General features: G+C 51.7%; 1 protein-coding gene across 3 annotated transcripts in view; it reads right to left on the bottom strand.

The window, feature by feature from the left end:
- The window catches only part of VPS13D (vacuolar protein sorting 13 homolog D), a 265,713-nt gene extending 254,897 nt beyond the window's left edge, over positions 1 to 10,816 (bottom strand). For all 3 annotated transcript variants that reach the window (XM_055137626.1, XM_055137627.1, XM_055137628.1), the window contains exons 1-2: positions 10,738 to 10,816; positions 5,819 to 5,991 (exon numbers count right to left, since the gene is read on the bottom strand). In XM_055137626.1, coding sequence (XP_054993601.1) covers positions 5,819 to 5,915 — 97 coding nt within the window. In that variant the 5' untranslated portion in view covers positions 5,916 to 5,991; positions 10,738 to 10,816. The remainder of the gene's footprint in view (positions 1 to 5,818; positions 5,992 to 10,737) is intronic.
- Positions 10,817 to 24,771: the final 13,955 nt, after the last annotated feature.

Below are 24,771 nucleotides of genomic sequence, written 5' to 3'. Positions count from 1 at the left end.
ACACATGGCCATTTCTCAGTCATTAAATCTGTCTGAGACACGTATTTTCAAGTACAGAAAACACAGACAACCACCACCCAACCACCATTAACTGCTAAGAGAATATAAAAGAAAGCCAGAAGTCTTTTCTTCCTGAAGACAAACAAATGCAAGTAATTTCCCCCCCCCCCCCATCATTATCCATGACTTGGGTGTTACTGGCTTCAAAAGTATTCAAATCTGGGGCTGGAGAGATAGCACAGCGGGTAGGGTGTTTGCCTTGCACGCAGCCGACCCAGGTTCAAATCCCAGCATCCCATATGGTCCCCTGAGCATGGCCAGGGGTAATTCCTGAGTGCAGAGCCAGGAGTAACCCCTGTGCATTGCCAGGTATGACCCAAAAAGCAAAAAAAAAAAAAAAAAAGTATTCAAATCTAACAGTTATCCAAACTACAACAACCAAATATAAAATTATACCTGTTGAAGAGTCAGTTTTCGGGGTATAGGGGTGTCTGGGGAAACTGGTGTAAGTTGACACTGGTGGTAGATTGGTATTGTGACACTGTATGTTTGATACTAACTATGAATAACTTTGTAAACCAGAGTACCTTAGTTTGTTTTTTTTCTTGTTGCTTTGTTGTGGTTTGGAAGCCACACCCAACAATGCTCAGGGGTTATTCCTGGCTCTACACTAAGGGATCACTCTCGGAGGACTCAGGGTTACCATATAGGGTGTCGGGGATTGAACCCAGGTCAGACACATGCAAGCGTCCTACCCACTGTGCTATCTCCCTGGCCCCAGAATGCCTTAAGTTTTTTTTTTTTAATGTATTTTTTTAAAAATCTAGCAACTATTCATCACAGGATTATTCAATATAGCCAAGATCTGGAAAACCCCTAAACACCTCTGGAAAGATGACTGCATAAAAAAGATGTGTTGCATGTATGCGGCGGAATCCTACAATTAGCTGTAAAAGAGACAAAATTTTGCCATTTATAATAACAGATTGAACTTGAGGGTGGTCTCAGTGAAATAAATGAGATAAAGAAAGACAAACAACATATGACTTCACTCATATGTGGCAAATAAATAAATGAACAGCAACAACAACAAAACCAAAAATGAACTCTCTTACCATAGGCTCAAAAACATTTACCAAAAGAGAAGAGCTTATGAGTGTGACAAAAATCACATAACTGTTGCAGGTGGAAACTAGAATTCTGGGGAAGAACACAATGTACATGTATAGTGATTTATAAAGGCTGCTTGCCTTGCTTGCATACAAGCAACCCAGGTTTAATCCCTGGCATCCCACATGGTCCCCAAGAGCACTGCCAGGAGAAATTCCTGACTGCAGAGCCAGGAGTAAGCCCTGAGCACTGCTGGGTATGGCCCAAAAAGAAAAAAATAATAATTTTAAAAAAAAATTTTTTTTTTTACTCTAGAACTTGGCAATTCTGAACAAAAGCAGCCAACTTAGATTTTGTGGGAACATTTCCACATGGAGCCCCACAGACCTTAAGACTAAGCCAAAAGAAAAGTTACTAACCCCAGAAACCACCTTACTTCCGCTGTGGGGGAGGGGTAGCCTTAACACCTCTGGTGAGCTGGCAGTGACCTCAAGGGAGAAGGTCCACAGTTCCTCCTTCCTCTGAAGAGCATCATCAGCAATCTGAATCACTTGTCCTATTTTTCAATACCCAAATCTGTCAGAGGCAGACAACTCTCGCTTTTCTTGGCTGCTGCACAGTCTGGGGAAGTGGAAAGAAGTGGAGGTAACTCCACGCCATGAAAAATTAAAGAAGCTCAAGTGCACAGTGAAGGAGACAGTCTCAAAAGGAGAAAGGGACGAAAAGAATGAGAAGAAACACAGCCTAGAGCCAGTCCCGAACAAGAAATATGGAACACCCAACAGCAGCTGGTCACCTGCAGGTTCCTGCTGTCCCCCACACACACACCCAGTAAGGACCCATTACTGGCCCAGCTGGAGGGCCCTTCTCCAAGGCCACAGCAGTGAGTACTTTATTCATTTTGGTGTTTAAGCCCAACCTGGCTTTGCTCAGTGCTTACCCCTGGCTCTGCACTCAGGAATCACGCTGGCAGGCCTCAGGGGACCATATGGTGTGCCAGGGATTGAAACCAGGTCAGCCATGTATGAGGCAGGCGCTATTCCTGCTATGCTATCGCTCCATCCCCAGAGCAGTGAGTACTTTATATGCGACCATGTTTGTTGCTTCCAGACAGCATGGCTGCAGGCTTATTCAAGTAAGTCCTTCCAAAAAGCACTCATATCTAGTCACTAGAAATGGATGAATTCAGAAGTTGAATTCTAAATTATCTTCCCTCTGCTCAAGGTCACTGAAGGGGCCAACCTCAGGTTCAGAGCACATCAAAAGAAGAGTAGGGCAATCAAAGTTTGGGATTACATATATTATACAGACTCCTTGGCGTGGCCCTGGAGGCTGCTTCTTCCTGCCTTCAAAACATGAACACAGGACCTGCACGTACCCCATCTCTGCCTCCTGTCACAATTTCATCCCAGCTGGAACATGGTTACCCACCCACTCACTCATTAAGATCTTAAGACCCCCTCCAAGCTGCCCAACAGCCTGTCTGGAGCCTATGGGCCGCCAGAAGACCCCCTCCCTTGCACCTCACTGGAATAGGCCTGTGTCACCAGCCTAACAATCTAATCCACGCAGCTTGGTATCACTGTGTAAAGTGTGACTGTCCCATTAGAGGACAGGGTCCCCAGAGAGGAAGAGGGGATCCGAATATTAATAATCAATTAAGGGTTCCTGATATCAATAATCAGAGCAACAGCAGCAGCTACACTTGGTAAAATCCTACTGTGTGCCAAATACTTCATTATACATTACTGTATCCAATCCTCACAATATAAGGAAATATCAATATCTTGGGTTGGAGCAACAGCACAACAGTAGGGCGTTCGCCTTGCATGCAGCCAACCTGTGTTCGTGTTCGATTCCTCCGTGCCTCTCAGAGAGCCCGGCAAGCTACTGAGAGTGTCGCGCCTGCACGGCAGAGCCTGGCAAGCTCCCTGTGGTGTAATCGGTATGCCAAAAACAGTAACAATAAGTCTCACAATATAAGAGACGTTACTGGTGCCCGCTTGAGTAAATCGATGAGCAATGGGATGACAGTGACAGTGACAATGACCAATATCTTCTCCACTTTTTTTTAAGTTTTTGGACGACAGCCCGTGATGCTCAGGGGTTTACTCCTGGCTCTGTGCTGAGGAATTACTCCTGGTGGTGCTCAGGGGACATATGGGATGCAAAGAATTGAACCCAGGTTGACCAAGTACAAGACAAGCATCCTACCCACTGTACTATCACTCTGGCCTTCTTTTCCACTTTTAAGGTAAGAAAAATGAGGCTTAAAGGACAAGTGCTTTGCCAAAACATCACAGCACTGGGATGTGGAAGTGCTTAAGTTCTGATCAGATCTGCCAGATCTCAGATGGCAGAAGGAGCATGCAGAGAAAAGAGGCTAAGTAACTTACTCATTGTCACCACTGAAGAAATATGGGCATGACCCTCATCCTGAACTCTCAATACCATCTCTGCCTCCTCTATCCTTCTCTAACCCAGCCTTTCCCAAATCCCAATGAGTGCTAAAGTGAAACCTGACTCAAATGCCACCTTGGTCTTGCAAGACTCCCGTGCTCCTCTGCCAAGTCCTTGCTAACTGAACCAGCCAGTAAGCCCAACAGATAATGACTGATCCATGATGATGGATAATTACTGTAGCACTGTAGCACTGTTGTCCCATTGTTCATCGATTTGCTCAAGTGGGCACCAGTAACGTCTCTATTGTGAGACTTGTTACTGTTTTTGGCATATTGAATATGCCACAGGTAGCTTGCCAGGCTCTGCCATGCGGGCAGGATTCTCTCGGTAGCTTGCTGGGCTCTCCGAGAGGGACGGAATAATCAAACCCGGGTTGGCTGCATGCAAGGCAAATGCCCTACCTGCCGTGCTATCACTCCAGTCCTAATGGATGACGATGCAAACATAGGAACTTCCACAATACTCCAGGGAGGGTTTTGACTTTTGTGGTCTGTGTTAATTTGCCAATCCTTGGAAGTTTGTGAGAAAATAAATACCATCTCCACTTTTCAGAAAGAGGACCTGAGGCACGAATAAGTTGAGCAATTTTCCCAAATGACAGGCAAATGGAGTTCAACCCAGCATGGCATCAAGCCCCCACACTCCCTCAACCGTGACTTCAGTTCCTTTACATCTCCCAAAGCGTACACACTAGCCGGGATTTGCAGCTGAACTGACATAACAGCTTATTTCTCCCTAGTACCCTCCACCCCATACACTGGCTTGTCTGTGTCATCAAGATCAGTAAGTATCCACTTCATAAAGCTCAAGGTGCTGCAAAACTCTGAAGATTATTCTGCCCAAGCGCCCTTGGAGTACAGACTTTGTATGGGCGGAGTAGTCCCCCAGCAAGGCAAGAACTGAGGAATAGCCCCTGAGGATCACTGGGTGTGGCCCCAAAACAAAATAAGTAGAAAGATTTTTCTTCCCAAGCATGTGTATCTGAATTCAAAATGATGGGGATCTAACCCTACCCCTGCAGAAAAATAAAAACATATTTTTCTATTGAGAAACACTTCTCAAATTCCACAGGTTTGTTCTCTGTGGAAGGGAGGGATGTTGGCCCACACCCAGCTGAGCTCAGGGTTAACTCTGGCTTTACACTCAGGGATCACTCCTGTAGTGGTTCAGGGTACCGTATGCGATGCTGGGTATGGAATACACCTTCTCTGCTAAAAGCAAAGCGCCTTCTCCGCTGCCCACTGTACTATCTGTCCAGCCCAAGGGTGAAGCATAGAAAAGCAGCCTAGTACGCCAAAGAGACACACAGCTGTTGTGACAACATACCTCCATTCAAATGTGTTGAGGAGCCAAATTTGAAGCTCAAATGGTAGAGCACCTGCCTTGCATATCTGAGGTGCTGGGTTGAATCCCTGGCACCACATGGCCTCCCAGCACTGCCAAGAATGCCCCGGTGTCACTAGGTACTACCACAAGAGGTTCCTACAATTTTTTAAAAACTGCTGCTGGAAAACTGAGAACTGGTCTTCAAGAGGATAGGGTGTGGCTGACCCACGTTCTATATAGTCCCAGCAACCCAGCAATCTATATAGTCCCCCAAGCCCTCTAGGAGTGATCCCTGAGAGTAGAACATGAGATAAGCCCTGAGCACTACTGGGTATGGCCAAAAAAAAAAAAAGGAAGAACAGAGAAACCAGAAAGATAAAAATAGTGCCCAGAGCACTGCCAGAGGTCACTCCTTAGCACAGAGCCAGGAATAGCCCCTCAGCACTGCCAGGTGTGGCCCCGAAACCCAAATCAAACAAGCCAATCAAACTGCCAAACTGGAAAATAAAAATTAAAGGAAAAAACTGCCTTTGTAGGATAGAGTGCATGCTTGTGGGCTAGAGAGACAGCATAACGGGTAGGGTACTTGCCTTACATGTAGGCAAAGTGGGTTCAATCTTCATCACCCCAGAAAATTCCCTGAGCTATAGAGCCAGGAGTGATCACTGAGCACAGAGCCATAAATAAGCCTAGAACACAGCTGAGTATGGCCCAAAAACAAACAAAAGATTAAAAAGAAAAAAGGAAAAGGCGGACTAAGAGTGTGACTCAAGAGGTAGAGTGCACACCTTCCACCTGAGGCCCTGAGACTGATCCCCAGGACTGAGTGGCTAGTCAAGCACCAGCAGGCATGTCCCCACAGTACCAATGAAAATGCCATCTGCAAAGGTGCACTTTCCAAAGAGACACAGGAACTTACCTTTCAGGAGCGCAACAGAGAGCTGGTCGGTATTCAGATTATTGACGTATTTCCCCAGATAGGTATTGAGAACCCAGGCTACAAGACCTTCCAACATGACTATATCCTCAAGACAAGGTGTTTAAAAAGCATGGGTCATTCTTTATTTCTCTCTCTCATGGTCACAGAAGTATCTATTAAAAAAAAAATCAAGAGAAAAATCAGATAGTTTTCCTACCTGATTTACAACTCTACCATCCCTGAATATAGACAAGCAAGCAAAGTACAGATTTAAGAAAAGATGGAGAGAGACACATTATAAATACATCCATTAAGAGACTGGGGGCGGGGTGTGAGGGGGACGCTGTTAAAATAAATACTTCTGTATACACCTGCAAGGAATAGTCGCATACTTGTCAAAACTTACCTATGATTTGTGCTGGAGAGACAGTACAAGAGGGTAAGGTGTTAGCCTTGCACATGGCCGACCCAGGTTCTATCCCTGGCATCCCATATGGTCCCATGAGCCCAGAAGGAGTAATTCCTGAGCGAAGAACCAGGAATAACTCCTGAGCATTGCCAGATATGGTGCAAAAACAAGCAAACATAAAAATTACCCTGAATTCACCTTGTGTATCTTTTTTATGCAACTGATGGTAGCATTGCTTGCTTCTAGGTAATCTGCCCTGATCTGAGACTTCCCATCCAGGTGTGATCCAGAGATGCTGGCAATATCGAGAGGCATTTTTTATCATCAGGATGGAGAGTTACTACTGGGCTCTTATAGGTAAGACCATGGATGCTGCTAAACACAGCACAACACACAAGACAGACCTCCACAACAAAGATTTACTAGTTAAAAAATCCTGTCCTAGGGGCCGGAGCGATAGCACAGCGGGTAGGGCGTTTGCTTTGCATGCGGCCAACCCGGGTTCAAATCCCAGCATCCCATATGGTCCCGAGCACCGCCAGGAGTAATTCCTGAGTGAAAAGCCAAGAGTAACCCCTGTGCATAGCTGGGTGTGACCCAAAAAGCAAAAAAATTTAAAAATTTAAAAATTTTTAAAAATCCTGTCCTAGGTTAAAGAAAAAAAATACCCGAAAAGGTTGGGAATATGACTTGGGAGTACAGCACTTACTTGCCTTACATATGTGAGACCCTGAGTTTAATCCCCCATCACTGGGAAGGAAAAAAAAAGAAAAAACTTAAAGGGACCAGGGATATGGCTCAGTAGTGAAGCATTTGATTTGTATGTGTGAAATTCTAGGTGCGACCCCCCAATACTCAGAGACTATGAATTTCATATTCTGCAACATTCCTTTTGAAGCCAGATCTAATTCAACCCTGTAAATGTGTTCACCAGTATGATTAAGAAATGGGAGACAGAAGGCTGTTCTATACACACCAGAAATCCTCTGGCTCCAGCTACAGTATCTTCACTCAGGACTAAACTACTACCTATGAAAAAATAAATAAACTACTAGCTATGATAATTACTGATGTTTGCATAATACAAAATTTAATAGATTTTTAGTATTACTAAAAATCAGTATGAGGAAACTTGAGACACAAAAGTTTAAAAGGGTCCTACGATCACTCGGTTAGTAGATAGATCCCACTCAGAACTGTGAGCTCCAGCTCTTGCTCAAAGTGGAGCCTGAGGCTGGCAGCCCACCAGTTCCACTCCAGCGTGCTGTGGCCTGCAGCCCACAGGGAAGCTGCACAGGAGCAACTTTTCTGAGCACTCTGCCCCACCTCCAGGGATTCTTCACAGTGTCAGAAGACAGGCTTAGTCCACGTGACAGATGCCACCCAACAAGACGAGAAGCACTCAGGAACCTCTGACCCTGCAGGCAGTGATCCTAACTTGTTAACAGAGTCATGCACTTCCATATAAGATCATCTGTTACTGGTTAACAATGGCAGTAAATAAATAATAACTAGCATTTGATAAAAGTAATTATTTCTTCCCCTCCCCAAAAACTTTATTTTGTTTTAGGACCACACCCAGCAATGCTCAAAACTTACTCCTGGCTCTGCACTCAGAGATCACTCCTGGCAGGTCTTAGGAGACTTTATGAAGTGCCAGGGATTGAACCCGGATCAGCCGCATGCAAAACTAGTGCCCTACCCACTATACTATCTCTCCAGCATCCAAAAATCTTTTCAAAGCTACAATTTGTGTAATACCAAGAATCTGCTAGCTCTGACAAGGCCCATTAATTAAAAAGGAGTTTACAAGAACACTTTAGTTTTGCTTTGTTTTGGGGTCACTCAGTGGAACTCTAGGGCTAGTCCTGGCTCTCTGCTCAAGGGCGGCTCCCCTGGTGCTGGGGGACCATTCAGTGCCAGGGATATGACCCAGCCTCCCACGTGCAAAGCCTGCCCTCAGCGGGTTGAACTATCTCTCTGGTCCAAGAAGATATTGTTTTTAAAAAATAAGGAATGTTCCACAGTTTGAGTAAAGGAAACATTTCTTTATTGTAACTTCAAGTAAATCTGTGAAAACAAAATGTGAACCTGACTCACCTATCTGGACTATGTGGATTCCAAATACACTTAGGCAAAAGGCCAAACGCTCTGTACTTTGATTCTGCAGTTACAGCCACTGATTTCCACAAAGACCAACAAACCCTCAAGTGCCAACTACAAGTGCCCTGACAGGAAAAAGAAAACACTATCGGTCCGGACATAGAAACAAATCAAACATCTGTCGTCAGTCCATCTGTCTGTCTGTCCACCCTCCTGGGCTTCCCCCAAGGTGGCTGAAAGCGGGACAGACGGTACAAGGTGGGATGGGATTCAAAAGACCACGGTCCAATCCGAAAGCCTCCATCAGCTCTCAGTAGGGGCAGCAGGTTGGAAGCTGCTTCAAGGATTCCCTGAAGGAATTCGGCACCGGGAAGGGCCGCCAGACTGGCCGGAATCCCAAGGAGTCAGAACGAGTTCATCAGCAGGGATTAGAGGCGGCTGCCTGGCACTGACCCCCATGGTCTGGCCACCCCAACCATGGGGCAGGTGACACCGGGGATCAGTCTCAGCACAGTGGCGGGCAAACAGCCGGGCATGACCTTGAGCCAGGCCCCTCCCTCAAGGGGTGGCCAGAGCGAGTGGCAAAGGGCTGGCAAGTGGCCCCGGGTGCCCCTCCCAGAGGAGTCTGGGGCTGGACGCCAGCGACACCCAGGAGCGGAGACAGGGGGACACAGACAGGCGGGTGCCAGTGCAAGGCCCCACAGGCCCTTTACTGCCCGTGACAAGGACCTCGCGCCCTCCTACCACCCCCTCTGCTCTCAGCACCCAAAGCCCCCCGCCCGGGACAGAAAGCCCACTTCCCAAACAGGGCCTGGAGGGCACCGGGCCCGACCCTCCACCTGGGGACAGGCTCAACAGGACAGAACTGGACCGGGCAGGGGAGGGGCTGGAAAGGGGCTCTGGGCCTTACAGGCCCAGCCCAGAGCGACCCCTGCAGACCGGTGACTCAAACACCCCCCCAGAGAACTGACCCCAGTCCGGGGTGTGAGGTCAAGGGGTCCACACACAGGGGTCCCACGTGGAGACCACAGCTGGGGCGCAATCAAACGTGTGTGCACACAAACACATATTCTCTCACACACACACATTCTCAGGCCCACACATCTGCACACCCACACGCACACACATACACACACTCACACGCACATTCACACTCAGACACACATATACCACTCACACCCATGCACACTCGGACACACATACACATACATTCACACACTCAGACACATCCTCAAAGACACTCTCACACTCAGGGGGCCGGAGCGATAGCACAGCGGGGAGGGCGTTCGCCTTGCACGCGGCCGACCCTGGTTTGATCCCCGGCATCCCATATGGTCCCCTGAGCACCGCCAGGAGTAATTCCTGAGTGCAGAGCCAGGAGTAACCCCTGTGCATCACTGGGTGTGACCCAAAAAGAAAAAAAAAAACACTCTCACACTCAGACACTCATTTTCATACACTATGACAGTCACACACACGCAGTCACACACTCACCCACGCTTCTCGTCAGTGTCACTCACACTGTCACACAGTGACACTCAGTCATTCCCACTCACTAACACTGTCACAGTCACACAGTGACAGTCATTCCCACTCACTAACACAGTCACAGTCACACAGTGACAGTCATTCCCACTCACTAACACACTGTCACACAGTCAGAGTGACAGTCATTTCCACTCACTAACACACACGCAATCACTCACCGTCACACACGGTGCCTCAAAAACACTCGTTCCCACTTCCACTTTCACTCACACACAGTCACATTTACACTCAGTCACACAGTAACAACACTCACACTAACACACAGTCACAGTTACACAGTCACACACTCAGTGACAACTCACACTCAGTCACACACTCAGTCGCAACACCCAGACTAACACACAGTCACACTGGGACAGTCGCACAGTCACAACACTCACAGTCACACACACTCATTCAGTCACAACACTCAGTCAGTCACAACACTCAGACACAGCCACTCACACTTACACTCAGTCACGCACACAGTCACTCAGTCACAGCCACTCGGTCACACGCGGCCACACACAGCCACTCAGTCAGTCACACCCCGTCACAACACGCACACTCACAGCCCCTCACACTCTGCCCACGGCGCCCGGCAGCCGGGACCCCGGAGCGGGCGCGGGTCCCGCGGGCGCCGACCCCGGGCCGAGGGCGGCGGGGCCCCTCAGGACGCCCCGCGCCGCGTCCCCGAGCGGCGGCCGTGTCAGCCGCCGAGACGCCCGTCGCGCCGGACCCGGTCCCGGGTGGCAGCGCCGCGCTCCCCGCGGGCCGGCCCGGCCCGGGTCCGAGGTGCGGCCGGAGCCCGGGTCCGCGCCCGCCCCGCCGCCCCGGCCCCGCCAACCCCGCGCGCGGCCCGCCCCGCCCCGGCCGGTACCTGTCGGGGTCCCGGGCCGCCCCGCCAGCCCGCACGGCGCGCAGCTTCCTCCCGGCCCGTCAATGGCGCTGGCCCGCGGCGCCCGGCCCGCCCGACCCGACCAATCGAGCGGGCGCCGGCGGGAGCCCGCACAGCCGAGCGCCGAGTCATCGAGGGAGGCGCCCCCTGGCGCCCGCGCGTCCCGCGGGGAAGCTGAGCCCGGCGCGCGGCGGCCCCGCAGCCTCGGAACCCAGGGTCCTTCCTTCCTCCCGCGCCTGTTCCCGCCCTCTGCAAGGACGGGACCCCCCAGCTGGCGCGCCCACACTTGGCCCCTTAGCAGCCCCCGAGGGACCTTATTTCTGACCCCCAGGACACGTTAAGATCCACATCTGCAGAGGTAGGACCGCGAGTAGGGCACGCGCCTCCCGTGCAGCTGACCCGGGTTCGATCCCCGGCACCCGACACGGTCCCCTGAGTTCCACAAGCAATGATACCTGAGCGCACAGCCAGGAATAGCCCTGAACACTGCCGGTTATGACCCAGAAACCAAAAAATCATCACCATCATCATCATCATCATCATCATCATCATCATCATCTCTTCATAAAACTCTTTGGTCCAGGGACCGGAGAAATGGCCCAAAGGGTAAGGTACTTGCTCTGACTGTCCCTGGTCACCGATTAACCAAGGGTTCCTGAGCATCACTGCCACGGCTCCTGAGCGCGAGCTAGTGAGCCCATTTGGTGTGACCTAGAAACCAAAAGATGAAATAAAGTAACTCATCTCCAGCCAGAGTCAACTCCAAGATTCTACTGAGAGATCGCCTTATCTCTCCTCGACTTCCCAGGCCCATTCTGCCCGATAGCCTTCACTTCACATCCGCCAAAATGCTAATTTCACTGGTTGGTCTATTTTGGGGGAGGGGAGTTTGGTCATAAAACGATGAAATTAACAATGTATTTTGGAGCCAGAGAGATACTAGAGGCATTAGGGTGCTTGCCTGGCACCAGGCACACCAAGGTTTGATTACTGCATGTGATCCCCAGCACCACCAGGAGTGACCCCTGAGCCAGGAGTAAGCCCAGAGCACCGCAGGGTGTAACCCAAATCACCACATTGAGCCCTGCCCCAAATGTCTCTTACTTGGGACTGGACAGAGTACAGGGCTTAAAGGTGCTTCAGTTGCCTGCAGAAGACCCAGGGTTGGTCCCTGCCATTACATAGAGTCCCGCTAGAACAGCCAGGAGTAGCCTCTGAGCACTGCTAGGTGTGACCCAAAAACCCAAAAGCAAAAAAATCTATTTTATTTAGTTCAGTATGACCAAATATTATCTTCTCAACCTGTAGCAAGAAGATATGTGGAGAGAGAGAGACAGAGAGAGAAAGGTATAGATAGATATATGTAACAAATGAGATATGTTAGGGGGGTTAGTAGCAATGGTTTTCAGTCTAGTGTGTATTTCAAACTTCAGTGCAGACAAAGAGCTGCATTCTGAGCCCGGGAATGCAGTGGCTTGGTGGTAGAATGCTTGCCTGGCCTGGGTGAGGCCTTAAGTTTGATTTATTTTTAATTTAAAAAAAAAAGAAAGAAAGAGATGAAAAACAAACAGATGCATTTTAAGTTCTCAAGAGGCTTCTGCGGCTATACCATCTCTGAGTAATCACATAGCAAACTTCCTGCTTCAAATACTCTGGCTCAGAGAGCAGTGCCCTGTGACCCTCTCCAAAGCCATATTGCCCTGCCATGTTATGGTCTTGAGAGAATTTAATGCTACCGAGACAGTCTCATTTGTTTATGCATAGGTTCTGTTGCGCCGGCCTGACAGTTTCCTGGGAATGGATTTTGCCTTTTTCCCAAATCTTTGGCAGTACCTCTTCATTGCCAGGCACAGAGAAGATGCAAAGAAAAGAAAGAAAGAAAGAAAGAAAGAAAGAAAGAAAGAAAGAAAGAAAGAAAGAAAGAAAGAAAGAAAGAAAGAAAGAAAGAAAGAAAGAAAGAAAGAAAGAGAGAGAGAGAGAGAGAGAGAGAAAGAAAGAAAGAAAGAAAGAAAGAAAGAGAGAGAGAGAGAGAGAGAGAGAGAGAAAGAGAGAGAGAAAGAGAGAGGGAAAGAGAGAGGGAAAGAGAAGGAAAGAGAGAAGGAAAGAGAGAAGGAAAGAGAGAAAGAAAGAGAGAAAGAAAGAAAGAAAGAAAGAAAGAAAGAAAGAAAGAAAGAAAGAAAGAAAGAAAGAAAGAAAGAAAGAAAGAAAGAAAGAAAGAAAGAAAGAAGGAAAGAAGGAAAGAGGATGGACAGGGGAGTGGGAGCGCTGACTGGAGCAATTGTGTAGAGGGTAAGGCACTTGCCTTGCATATGACTGACCCAGGTTCTGTCTCCGCACCCCATCTAGTTCCCTAAGCACCACCAGAAATGACCTCTGAGTGCAGAGCCAGGAATAAATCCTGAGCACTGCAGGTGTGATCCAAAAACAAAGAAATATAATAAGCAAGAAAAAAAAAAAACCAGCAACGGGGCAGAAAGATACTACAATGGGCAAGACACCTGCCTTGCATGCAACTGATCCCAGTTGGATCCCCTGCACCACTTATGGTCTTCACCACCAGGGTTGATCCCTGAGTGCAGAGCCAAGAGTTAACCCTAGATGTGGCCCCAAACTAAAAATAGAGGGGGAGGGGAAAGACGCCTCAAAGGTGCTGGAAATGAAAGAACAAGGGTGCAGCAAAGCCCTTCCTCCTCCATCATCACAAGAAGGCCCGGAAGGGCACCCTAGGCTTGTAAACAGACTGGCCAGGCTACCCACCCTCGTAATGCTCTGCTAATGATGGGACAGCAGCTGACTCAGCCCTCCTAGGAAGCTGGGGCTCCTGTAAAAGGAGCTCGGTCCTGCAGAATCTCAGCCCAGGTTGTGGGATAAAACACGGGACTCCTCAGATGGCGAGCAGAGGGAAGCAGCTGATCAGAGCTTCAGTTTCCCAGTGCAGAAACTATCCCGAGGGAGTCTATTAAAAATGCAGGGATCTTGGGGCTGGAACAATAGCACAGCGGGTAGGGCGTTTGCCTTGCACGCGGCCGACCCGGGTTCGATTCCCAGCATCCCATATGGTCCCCTGAGCACCGCCAGGGGTGATTCCTGAGTTCAGAGCCAGGAGTAACCCCTGTGCATCGCCAGGTGTGACCCAAAAAGCAAAAAAAAAAAAAATATTAAAAAAAAAATGCAGGGATCTTTGGACCGGAACTATGTTACAGCAGGTATTGTGCTTGTCTTGCATGCAGCCCACCTGGGTTCGATCCCTGGCATCCCATATGGTCCTTCAAGCAACACCAGGAATGATTCCTGAGTGCAGAGCCAGGAGTAACCCCTGAACATTGTCGAGTGTGAACCAAAAACAAACCCCCCACCAAAAAAAAGCAGAGGCCAGGGCTGAAGAGATAATACAGTGGATAAGGCGCTTGCCTTGCAAGGGGCTGATGCAGATTCAATCCCCAGCATCCTATATGGTCCCCCACACCCTGTCAGGAATCATCCCTGAGCACAGAGCCAGAAAGTAAGCCCTGAGAACCTCCAGGTGTGACCCCAAAACAAACAAACAAAAAAGCAGGGGTTGGGCTGGGATAGGGGACTCCAGTCAGCCTGCACAACTGAAAGTCTTATGCCCCGGGAGAGGTAGGGAACCTTTTTTCTGCCAAGGACCACTTGGACATGTATTACCTTATTCTCATGACCAGCTGTGTGCAGCCAATGAGAACCCACATGTCAGCCTCAGCAGACCACATGATCTCACAGGCCTTATTCCCCACCCCGGACACTCACTGCACAGGAATCCTCTTGAGAAGAATGAAAGCACCAGAGCCTCCAAACAATGTGTGAGGAATGTTTGCTGGCAGCTTTGTCTCAACAGCTCCTAAGGAGACCCGGGAGATTGGCACAGAAGACTCTAGAACATGCAAAGGCCCTGAGTTCCATCTGGGCACCCCCCTGGTCCCTCAGACACCACTGACCCTGAGCAGTGCTCGGGAGGCGCAGATAGTAATCATAGTAGGAGTTCAAAATAATGGGGCTGGAGCAACAGTACAGCAGGTAGGGCATTTGCCTTTAACACGGCCGACCCAGGTTCAATCTTCAGCATCCCATATGGTCCCCCATGCACCGCCAGGAGTAATGTCTGAGTGCAGAACCAGGAGTAAGCCCTGAGCATCACTGGGTATGACATCCCCCGCCAAAAAAAAAGGAGCTCAAAATAGAAATTTACCAAAATGTCTATTCAGAGAGACAGAACAGGAGCGTGCCCGGCCTCGAAGAGAAGGCCCATGTTGATCTTTTGCCAGGAGCCTTGGGAATCCTGATTTGACTTTTGTTTTGGTCTTTGGTTTTGGGGGGACACGACGGGCAGGGGTCAAACTTGAGTCAGCCATGTGCAAGGCAAGCACCCTCCTGGCTATACTATTGCTCGGGCCCAAGGCTTGGTTTTGCTGACGTTTGAGGATTATTTTCAGTTTGGTTTGGTTTGGGGGCCACAGCCAGCAGGATTCAGGGGCTACTCCTGACTCTGAGCTCAGAAATCACTCCTGGCGGGCTCTGGGGACCAAATAAGGGTTGTTGGGGATCGAACCCAGGTCCACCTCTTGCAAGGCAAGCGCCCTCCCCGCTGTACTATCACCCCAGCCCCCTAAGTCTTGGTTTGGTGAAAAGAAAAAGCCGAGGCCACAGAAGACCTCAGCCCTCATGATCATATTCTCTCGGCACTGCAGAAGAGCCCCACGCAGAGTGGCCGAGCCCATCCAACGGCGAGTGGCACCAAGAATCACGCAGGGAAGCAGGAGTGAGGCAGGCAGGGGGCCAGCGGAGAGCCCTGACCCATTGGGGCTCTGATTCAGCGAGTCTGCAAGGGAACGTCAGCTCCCGGGAGTGGGTCTGCAAATACAGAGCTGGTCCAAAGTCCCTGGTTTATGGGAGGGGAAACTGAGGTTGAAAACAAAAACCTTTCTTTCTTGCCTCAAGATCACACAGAAGGGCCAGAGCGATAGTCCAGAGGGGAGGGCGCTTGCCTTACAAGCAGCAGACCCGGGTTCAATCCCTGGTACCCAACATGGTTCCCTGAGCCCTCCTGGAGAGATCCCTGAACACAGGAGTAAGACCAGGGCACAGCAGCTGGCTGTGGCATGCGCACACACACACACACACACACACACACACGGAGGCTCTGGGGCAAGGCAGGCAGGAGTCAGCTCCAGTCCCTTCTCCAGGACCTCAGCCCTTCAGCCTGCCTTGGCTGCTGGAGAAGGTCCAGGCAGCACAGAGGTCAAAGGGAAGAGGAAGTGTTGGCCAGCCTTCAGGGTCCCTCAGGGTCCCCACGCTTGTGGCTCCATAAACTGCTCAGAGACCTGCCCCAGGGAGGGACTGTAGGAAAAGGGGGTCAGCCCTTAATTACACCCACACCAGACCCTGCCATGCACATTTACTCCTCGATGAGGCCTGGGCACGGTTTCCTGGGGAAAGGCCAGCTGGAGGCCCTTGCTCAGCCCCACCCTCCTCAGGCCCCTCCCACCTGGCCTGATGTCAGCCAGCCTCCAGAAGCATCTAGACCAGAGCGGGCACAGCCAGACAGCAGCAATGTTACTTTGGGCCCACACGATGCTTTGAAATACTGCGGATTAGTTACAACATGTGTGAAAGCAGGAGATTGCAGGCAAAAAGTATCTGTATTTGGAGCTTCTCTAGAAGTTTCTCTAGAAAAATTGGGAGTTGTGACAATGGGAACTGGGTTCAATGGGCATTTATGAAGCACCTGCTATGTGCTCAATAAATAACTTGGTGCTGTGTGCTTCGCACAGTTCAAAAGCATAGGGGGCGGGGGACTATGTCACTGAGAAAACTAGACAGAGCTCTGTCTTCGTGGGGTCTGTCCTAGTGGGGGAGCAGACAGCAAAGGGGGTAAGCAGGCCAGGGGATCAGACGGTGCAGAGCTGATGACAAGCACCATCATGAGATCAGGTCATAACTGCAGGATCTTGCCAGCGTCACTGTGGAATCACTGACTCACAGTGACTTCACAAAGGCATTTAACCTTCCAGGGTGGGACTGACCAACAGAAAAATAATGCAAACCTGGGGGCTGGAACGATAGCACAGTGGGTGGGGCGTTTGCCTTCGAATCCCAGCATCCCATATGGTCCCCTGAGCACTGCCAGGGGAGATTCCTGAGTGCATGAGCCAGGAGTGACCCCTGTGCATCTCCAGGTGTGACCCAAAAAGAAAAAAAAATAATAATGCAAACCATGCAAATACTTTTTTTTTGTTTATTTGTTTTTATAGTTTGTTTTTATTTTTTGTTTTGTGTTGCTTTTGGGGGTCACACCCAACAATGCACAGGGGTACTCCTGGCTCTGCACTCAGGAATTACTCCTGGCGGGTGCTTGGAGAACCATATGGGATGCTGGGAATTGAACCCGGGTCGGCCGTGTGCAAGGCAAACGCCCTACCCACTGTACTATCGCTCCAGCCCCCTGTTTTTACAGTTTGGGGGCCATATCCGCTGTGCTCAGGGCTTTCCTCCTCGCTCTGCTCTCAGGAATCACTATTAGCAATGCTCAGTGGACCATATGGGACGGCAGGGATCGAACCCAGAGCAGCTTTGTGCAAGGCAAAGGCCCCTCCCACTGGACTATGGCTCTACATAATTCTAAATGATCCATGGTCAGAGAGATAGATACTCAGGGGCTGAGTACGTTTTCATGTTGGAGGCCCAGGTCCGGTATCCAGTACGGTGCACGGGCCCCCAGGCACTGCCTCCACTGCCAAGTGTGGCCCCCAAACCAAGAGCCAATCCATGACCCACTGAATGGAGCCACATGAAGGTGAAAAGAGGGGCCAGGGCAATAGTGCAGCTGGCAGGGTGCTTGCCCTGCATGTCGCCAGCCCGAGTTCAGTCCCCAGCACCCCATATGGCCCCCTGAGCACTACCAGGAGGGATCCTAATGCTGAGCCAGGAGGAAGCCCCGAGGACAGTTGGGTATGGCCCCAAACAGAAAGAGTGAAAAGAAGGGAGTGAAAAAGGGGAATGTCTTATTTAACCAGCTCTAAAATATGCTCTCACCACGGAACCGATCCAAAGCTTTATTCGTGAGATGCGTGTGTGTTTTGTGCTAGCTTCAAAACTCAGTATCTCTTTTTTTAATTAATTATTTTTATTATTAATTGTATATCATTAATTTTAAATTGTGAAAGTATTAATAATACTTTTTAAAAATTTTATTGGATCACTGTGAGATAGTTACAGTATCTCATATTGAGCCGTAAGTCCACACAACTCAGCCTGAATCTGACACGTGGCAAGTGGCCAGTAGCCGCACCTGCCACGCCAGGCAGTGACTCCTGCGGAAATGCAGGCGACTGAGGCAGGAGAGGTGCTGTCCGTGTGGGCCAAGGGCAAAACAGCGCCAGCTCATGGCCAGGGTGGAAAACCCAAGCTCAAGGGAGACAGCGGCTTTAAGCCCCCACGCCGGTGTCCGGGTGGAGACTTCTGGTTGCTTCCCAACTGCCTCCCTGCCTATGGTCCCCCGCCTGCCCGAATGGGCCTCGTCGCTGGTCTCTGAGTCCAGTCCAGAGTTCCAGGCGGGCCCGAGAAGAGCCAGGAGAGAGAGAACACTTTCCCTTTAAAACCAGACTTCGCTCTCCTTGCGACATTCGAAGGAGCCGGTTATTGGGCACCTCCCATGTAAACAGATTGTCCACCCAGCCCGCGCCTCCTGCTGTTCCGGGATCAGGACCAGATCCAGCCTGTGCCTCCGGGTGTTCCCAGCGAAGGTGGGGAATGGGCACCTGCCCTTCTCCTTGGGCAATCCTGGCGCTGAAACAACCAGAAGTGTTTCCCACACGGAGAGTTGCACCCGCAGTGAAGGCTGAGGGAGGCTCGCCTGCCCTGGCGCAGAGCCCTCTGGAGACGGGAAGAAGAACCCCATCTCCGCTTTCTGCTCTTCTGAAGCCACCCTCTGTGACCTCGTGTCCCAGCCAGTTTACCAAGGCTCAAAGGCCAGCTCCCCCAAGAGCCCGCCTCAACCTGTCTTGCATCCTTGCCCCCACCTGCCATCGCTCTATCTGTCCTCTTAGCCCCCATCAACCCTGCAGAGCCCGGGGGATTTCTCCCCTCCTTCCTGGAGCCTGGAGCCAGCTGCACCTCAGCCCCTCCACACACACAAAATCAGCCCCCTCCCCCGTGTTATTCAGGGACTGGACAAAGATATAGGCAAACTTTGGTTTAGATATCACTGTATCATCACTGTCATCCCGTTGCTCATCGATTTGCTTGAGTGGGCATCAGTAAGGTCTCCACGTATCCGTTGTGATACTTGTTGTTACTGTTTTTGGCATATCCAATACACCACGGGGAGCTTGCCAGGCTCTGCCGTACAGGCGGGATACTCTCGGTAGCTTGCCGGGCTCTCCAAGAGGGACGGAGGAATCGAACCCAGGTCACCCCGAGTGCAAGGTAAATGCCCTACCCGCTGTGCTATTGTTAAGTAAAAGGGAAAAAAGTCAAAGGCCGTGTAATAAGAACGCAGATCCCTTGTTGCGCACATGGGAAGAACCTTCCATGGGATTCACTGGCAAACCTCTCCTCTCAGAAAACATGATGGAGGGCGATGGGGAAAGTGAGTGAGGGGCCTTGGAGGTGTGATTTCACACCCCCACTGAAGAGACGAGAGATTCCTGGGGAGGGTGTGCCCGAGAGTGGGCAGCCTGAGCCCCTTCCCGGGTAATCCTTGCCCTGGGCCCCCCCTCTCCCCCCATCTCTTCTGAGACTGAGTTTGTGTTTCTTGCAGTGGTGCAATAACCGGGTCATCTAGCAAGCATCGTTCATTCCCGAGTCCTGTCAGCCAGGGACGGGAGGGGTTACCGACGCAAGGAGGGTGTCAGGAATCTTGTGATGAGAAGACCCAGGACGGGTACAGGTTTGGGTTTTAGTTTAGGTTTGGGCCGCACCTGACTGTGCTTAGGGCTCACTCCTGGCTCTGCGCTCGGGGATCACTTCCAGAGGGCTCGGGGGACGTATGGGGTGCCGGGGAAGGAACCCTGGCAGATGCTTCACCCCGTCACCCCACCCCCGCCCCAACCTAGGATTGGTATTTGAAGGTGAGGGAGGGATTTGGGGGTGAGCCCTTAACTTGGGGCTCTTCGGGGAGCAGGACAGGGGCCAGGGCAGCAGGACAGTGGGTCGGGCTTTTGCCTTGCCTGCTCCCTGGCACCCACATGGTCCTCTGAGCCAAGAGTAAGCCCTGAGAATCACTGCCCGGTCTGAGTCCCCCCAACAGAGAATTTTTTTTTTTTGCTTTTTGGGTCACACCTGGCGATGCACAGGGGTTACTCCTGGCTCTGCACTCAGGAATCACTCCTGGCGGTGCTCAGGGGACCATATGGGATGCTGGGAATCGAACCCAGGTCAGTCGCGTGCAAGGCAAATGCCCTACCCTCTGTGCTATCGCTCCAGCCCCCCAAAAAATAAATTTTTAAAAAGTCACAGTACAGCCAGCCGGCAGGTATAGCAGACTGGCAGGTGCTTGGAAAGAACCCACACATTTGCTGGGGGTCGGGTACAGGAGACACAGCAAAGTAGTCCTGTACACCCCTCATACTCACTCGCCTGGTTCACCCCTCACCTGGGATATGTGGGGAAACGGATCAGAAGCCGTTGGGGTGAGGAAGGGGTGGTGGCTGCAGGAAGGCGGGCCCAGGGGCTGGCGCAACAGTGCAGGACTGAAGAGTTCTCACCTGCCTTGCAGAAAAGCAGCAGGTGGCAAGCTCAGTCCCCAGTGCCACCGCAGCCAATGAGCATGCTCCTGGCAGCTCTGCGGTCCCCGGCACTGCAGGGGGTTCAGGCTGAACCATCACGGGGTGCAATGATCCCCCCAACCTCCAGAGAGCACCAGGCCAGGGGATGATCCCAGGGAGCACTAGAAGCAGAATGGGAGTGAGCACCATTACCAGAAAGGCAACCCGGTGAGCACATGTGCCCAAAGCTGCAACCCCAGTGAGACGCCCTCACACCCAGGGAGGCGACAGGGAGGGGGAGCAGGAAAATAAAGAATATGACAAAGCAGTTACCAGGCAAGAGCCACAGTACAACAGGTAAGGCGCTTACATTTGCCCTGCACATGGCCGACCTGGGTTCGATCCCCAACGTGCCCTAGGGTCCCCGAGCACCAGCAGGACTGATTCCTGAGTACAGAGCCAGGAGTAACCCCTGAGCTCAACCAGGTGTGGCCCAAACAACAAACAAACAAAAATTAAAATTAAATAAATGGCTTCAGCTTTTCAGTTTGGGACCTCTCGTCCCTCGGTTCCTCCACCCTCATCTGCTCCTGTCCCACCCGACACAGGCACTGTGTGTTCTCAGCCTCCCCTCTCTGGACTGGGTCTAAAACAATTGCTTTGGGTTTTCATTTGCTTGGTTTGGGTTTGGGGCCCACACCCAGTGGCACTCAGGGGCTACCTCCGGCTCTATCCTTGGGGAACCATGTGGTGTCCGGGACAGAACCTGGGTCTCCTGCATGCAAAGCCTGTATTCAGCCCCTTGAGCTCTCCGACCCCCAAAGCAACTGCTTTAAGAAACAATTGAGGGCCGGAGCAATAGTACGGTGGGTAGGACGTTTGCTTTGCAAGCGGCTGACCAGGGTTCAATCCCCAGCATTCCATATGGTCCCCCAAGCACAGCCAGGAATAATTCCTGAGTGCATAGCCAGGAGTAACCTCTGAGCATTGCTGGGTAGGACCCAAAAAGAAAAAAAAGAAAAAGAAACAATTGAGGGCCGGAGCAATAGTACAGTGGGTAGGACGTCCCGGGTTCAAACCCCAGCATCCCATATGGTCCCCCAAGCACCACCGGGAGTAATTCCTGAGTGCAGAGCCAGGAGTAGCCCCTGAGCATGCTGGGTATGACCCAAAAAGCAAAAAAAGAAACAATTGGGAGGGGAGGGGCCAGAGGGATAGTAGAGTGGGCAGGGTGCTTGCCTTGCAGGGGGCTGACTCAGGTTCAATCTCTGCCATCCTATATGGTCCCCATCCTATATGAGCCCAACCAGGAGTGATTCCTCAATGCAGAGTGAGGAGGAGGAGGAAGAAGAGGAGGAAGAAGGAGGAGGAGGAGAAGGAAGAGGAGGGGCTGGAGTGATATAGTTCAGCAAGTAGGGCACTTGTCTTGCGTGCAGCAGACCCAGTTCAATCCCCAACATCCCATATAGTCCCTTCAGTCCAACAAGGGTGATCCCTGAGCACAGACTCAAGAGTAAGCCCTGAGCACTGCCAGGTGTGGTCCCCCAAAAAAAAAGAAAAGAAACAAAACAATCAAGGAAGGGGGTGGAGCAATAGCACAGCAGGTAGGGCACTTGCCTGCAGAAAGCCGACCCGGGTTCAATCCCCAGCATCCCATATGGTCCCCAGACATCACCAGGAATAACCCCTGAGCACTGCTAAACCTTCCTCTGCCCCCCGCTGACCTTGGCCCCTGCTCTGTGCTCCCAGAGCCCCAGGGATGGTTTCCTGGGGTCGAGTGAAGAGTAAGGAGGGGCTGCAGAAGCATTGGTTCATCGGCAGGGCCGCTCCAGGGGCCCCAGGAGGAGGCTCAAGAGCAAAGCCATAGGTGATGCGGACATGTCGGGACACCAGCTGGGTGGCGCAGAAGTTACAGAACACGTGGCCCCAGCAGAGGCTTGGGTGAGTCAGTTGTTTCCAATGGCAGGTAATTAAGTTGCAGCCGACTCAGCCTGAGCTCGGGCCTCTCCTTAGCGGCCTGAGGGAACTGAGGGGGGCCCTGAGTCTCGTAGGACTTTGGTGGGAAAGGATGTCTGCTGGGTTGGGGCGCAAGCATCTGTTTACCTAACATCTGTTCCTTTTATCTCCCGGTGAACTGCCTTCCTCACTTCTGTAGCCCCAAATCTGTGACCCCCCCTTTCCCATTGCTCAGGGGGTGCTATAAGCCTCCAGCGATTGTCTCTGAGGATTTTTTTGCTTTGTTTTCTTTGGGGACCACACCCAGTGGTGCTCAAGGGTTACTCCTGGCTCTCTGGAATCACTCCAAGCTGCCTACCTGCTGTGCTGCCGCTCTGGCCCTTGCCACACCTGGCTGTGCTTAGGGGTCACTCCTGGTGGCCTGGTGGGTGGGCCAGGGGGCCATCTGGGGTGCTGAGAATCAAACCTGGGTCGGCCGGGTGCAAGGCAAGTACCCGACCTGCTGTATTATTACTCCAGCCCCATCTGAGGGTTTTTGTTCTTAGCTCTGTGCTGGGATGTGACCCCCTGTGGTGTTTAGGGGACCATGTACAGTGCAGGGGATCCAACCCTGGCCCGCTCTGGGCAAGGCCAGGACCTCACCCCCACACTGGCTCTCCTGCTTCCTGTTAGTGTCGGCTGCATGTCAATTCTTAGGCCAGCCAAGGGCCCTGGGAAGGGAGAAGGTCTCTCCCACTGCCACCTTATATGTTCACAGGCAGAGGAAGAGGGTGATTCTGGGGTCCAGTCAGTGGACTTCAGTGTCATGACCCCATTTCCCCACTTGGGGACCGGCAAGAGCAAAATCATGGACGACCAAATCCCAGATCAGACCCCGGGCCAACAGACATAGCAAACGCAGGGTTTATTTATTTCTGAGCTCAGGGTTACTCCAGCTGTGTGCAGCATACCCAGTTCAATGGGGAATCCCAGGGAACCTTGAGGGATTCCGGGAATAGAACCTAGGTCGGCCGCATGTGAGGCAAGAGCCATCCCCGCTGTACTATCACTCCGGTCCCCAAGCGCAGGCTTATTTATACCAGCAGTGCTGCGGCTCCACAGGCCGCTCTCATTCTCTTGGGATCCCCATGGGTGCAGGAATCCCAACTCCAGGCCAAGGGGTCTGCTCCCAACCCTGAGCTTCCTAGGACAAGCACCCAGGGGGCTGGTAGAGCCTCTCCGAGCTGTGTCCCCTTGGGCAGGGCCAGGGGAATTCTGCGGGGGGTTGGGGTGTGAAGACCTTCTGGTCTCCCTAGCAGGCTGTTCACCCCCACCCCCCTGCCAACACACACACACACACACACACACACACACACACACACACACATACATACTCTCCTGGTCTCCAGAGGTTCAGACGCCAAGTTCCAGCCAAGTGGAAATTTTCTTAAGTTTGTTTGTTTGGGGACCCCACCCGGGGATGCCCAGGGGTTCCTCCTGGCTCTGCACTCAGGGATCACTCCTGGTGGTGCCTGGGGGGACCATGTGGGATGTCAGGGATTGAACCCAGGTCGGCCGCGTGCAAGGTGAACCCTTCCCTGCTGTCCTACCTCCAGCCTCTCTAGTGAAACGTCTCAGGCAGCCGTCCAAGCACCTCTGCCCAAACTGGCTGCCGGGGCACCGTAAGTCTCTTTCTTCCAGAATCTGATTTTCAGACTTGGCTTGTCCACTTCCTGCAGACCCCCGAGGCAAGTGTTTGGGGAAAGCAGGTTGATGCTAATGGGTGAATTCTTGGCCAAATCACTGGTTTCAGTGGCTTTAAGGCAGGCTGTTCACCCCCACCCCCCCGCCAACACACACACACACACACACACACACACACACACACACACACACCAACTCACTGCCCGCATCTCTGTCCTGGGCACTGCAGGAATGAGGGTTCCGGGGACAGCAGTAGGGGGCCGCAGAAATGGGCACACCCAGCTCTCGCTTTGGGAAACACCACCCCAATTCCTCAGCAAAGACCAGCGAATTCTGGCCCCTAGCCTGGCAAGGAGGGAGAGAGGGACGGCCCCCCTCACTCCGCATTGGGCTTCTTCAATCCTATAGGGGGCCCCATGGGCCTAGGGTGCGCAGGACAGACTGGTGTGGGCACACCACTCTTGAGGAGGGAGCCCCTTGGAGCTGGGGACAGTCACTGGACCACCTTTAGTTGCTGAAACCAGAACCCCTTACCCGACCGAGTCTGAGTCTGCGGAGTTCAGCCTCTGCTCGCGTGCCCTCTCTGTGCAACTGGCGGTTTCCCTTGCAGAGCCATGACCCATAGAGGGCGCTCTAGTACTGCTCTGTGCCTGAT

Source organism: Sorex araneus, chromosome 5, assembly GCF_027595985.1.
Source record: "Sorex araneus isolate mSorAra2 chromosome 5, mSorAra2.pri, whole genome shotgun sequence".
Lineage (NCBI taxonomy): Eukaryota > Metazoa > Chordata > Mammalia > Eulipotyphla > Soricidae > Sorex > Sorex araneus.
The sequence above is the reverse complement of the archived record's forward strand: the minus strand, read 5'-3'. Positions and strand labels throughout refer to the sequence as shown.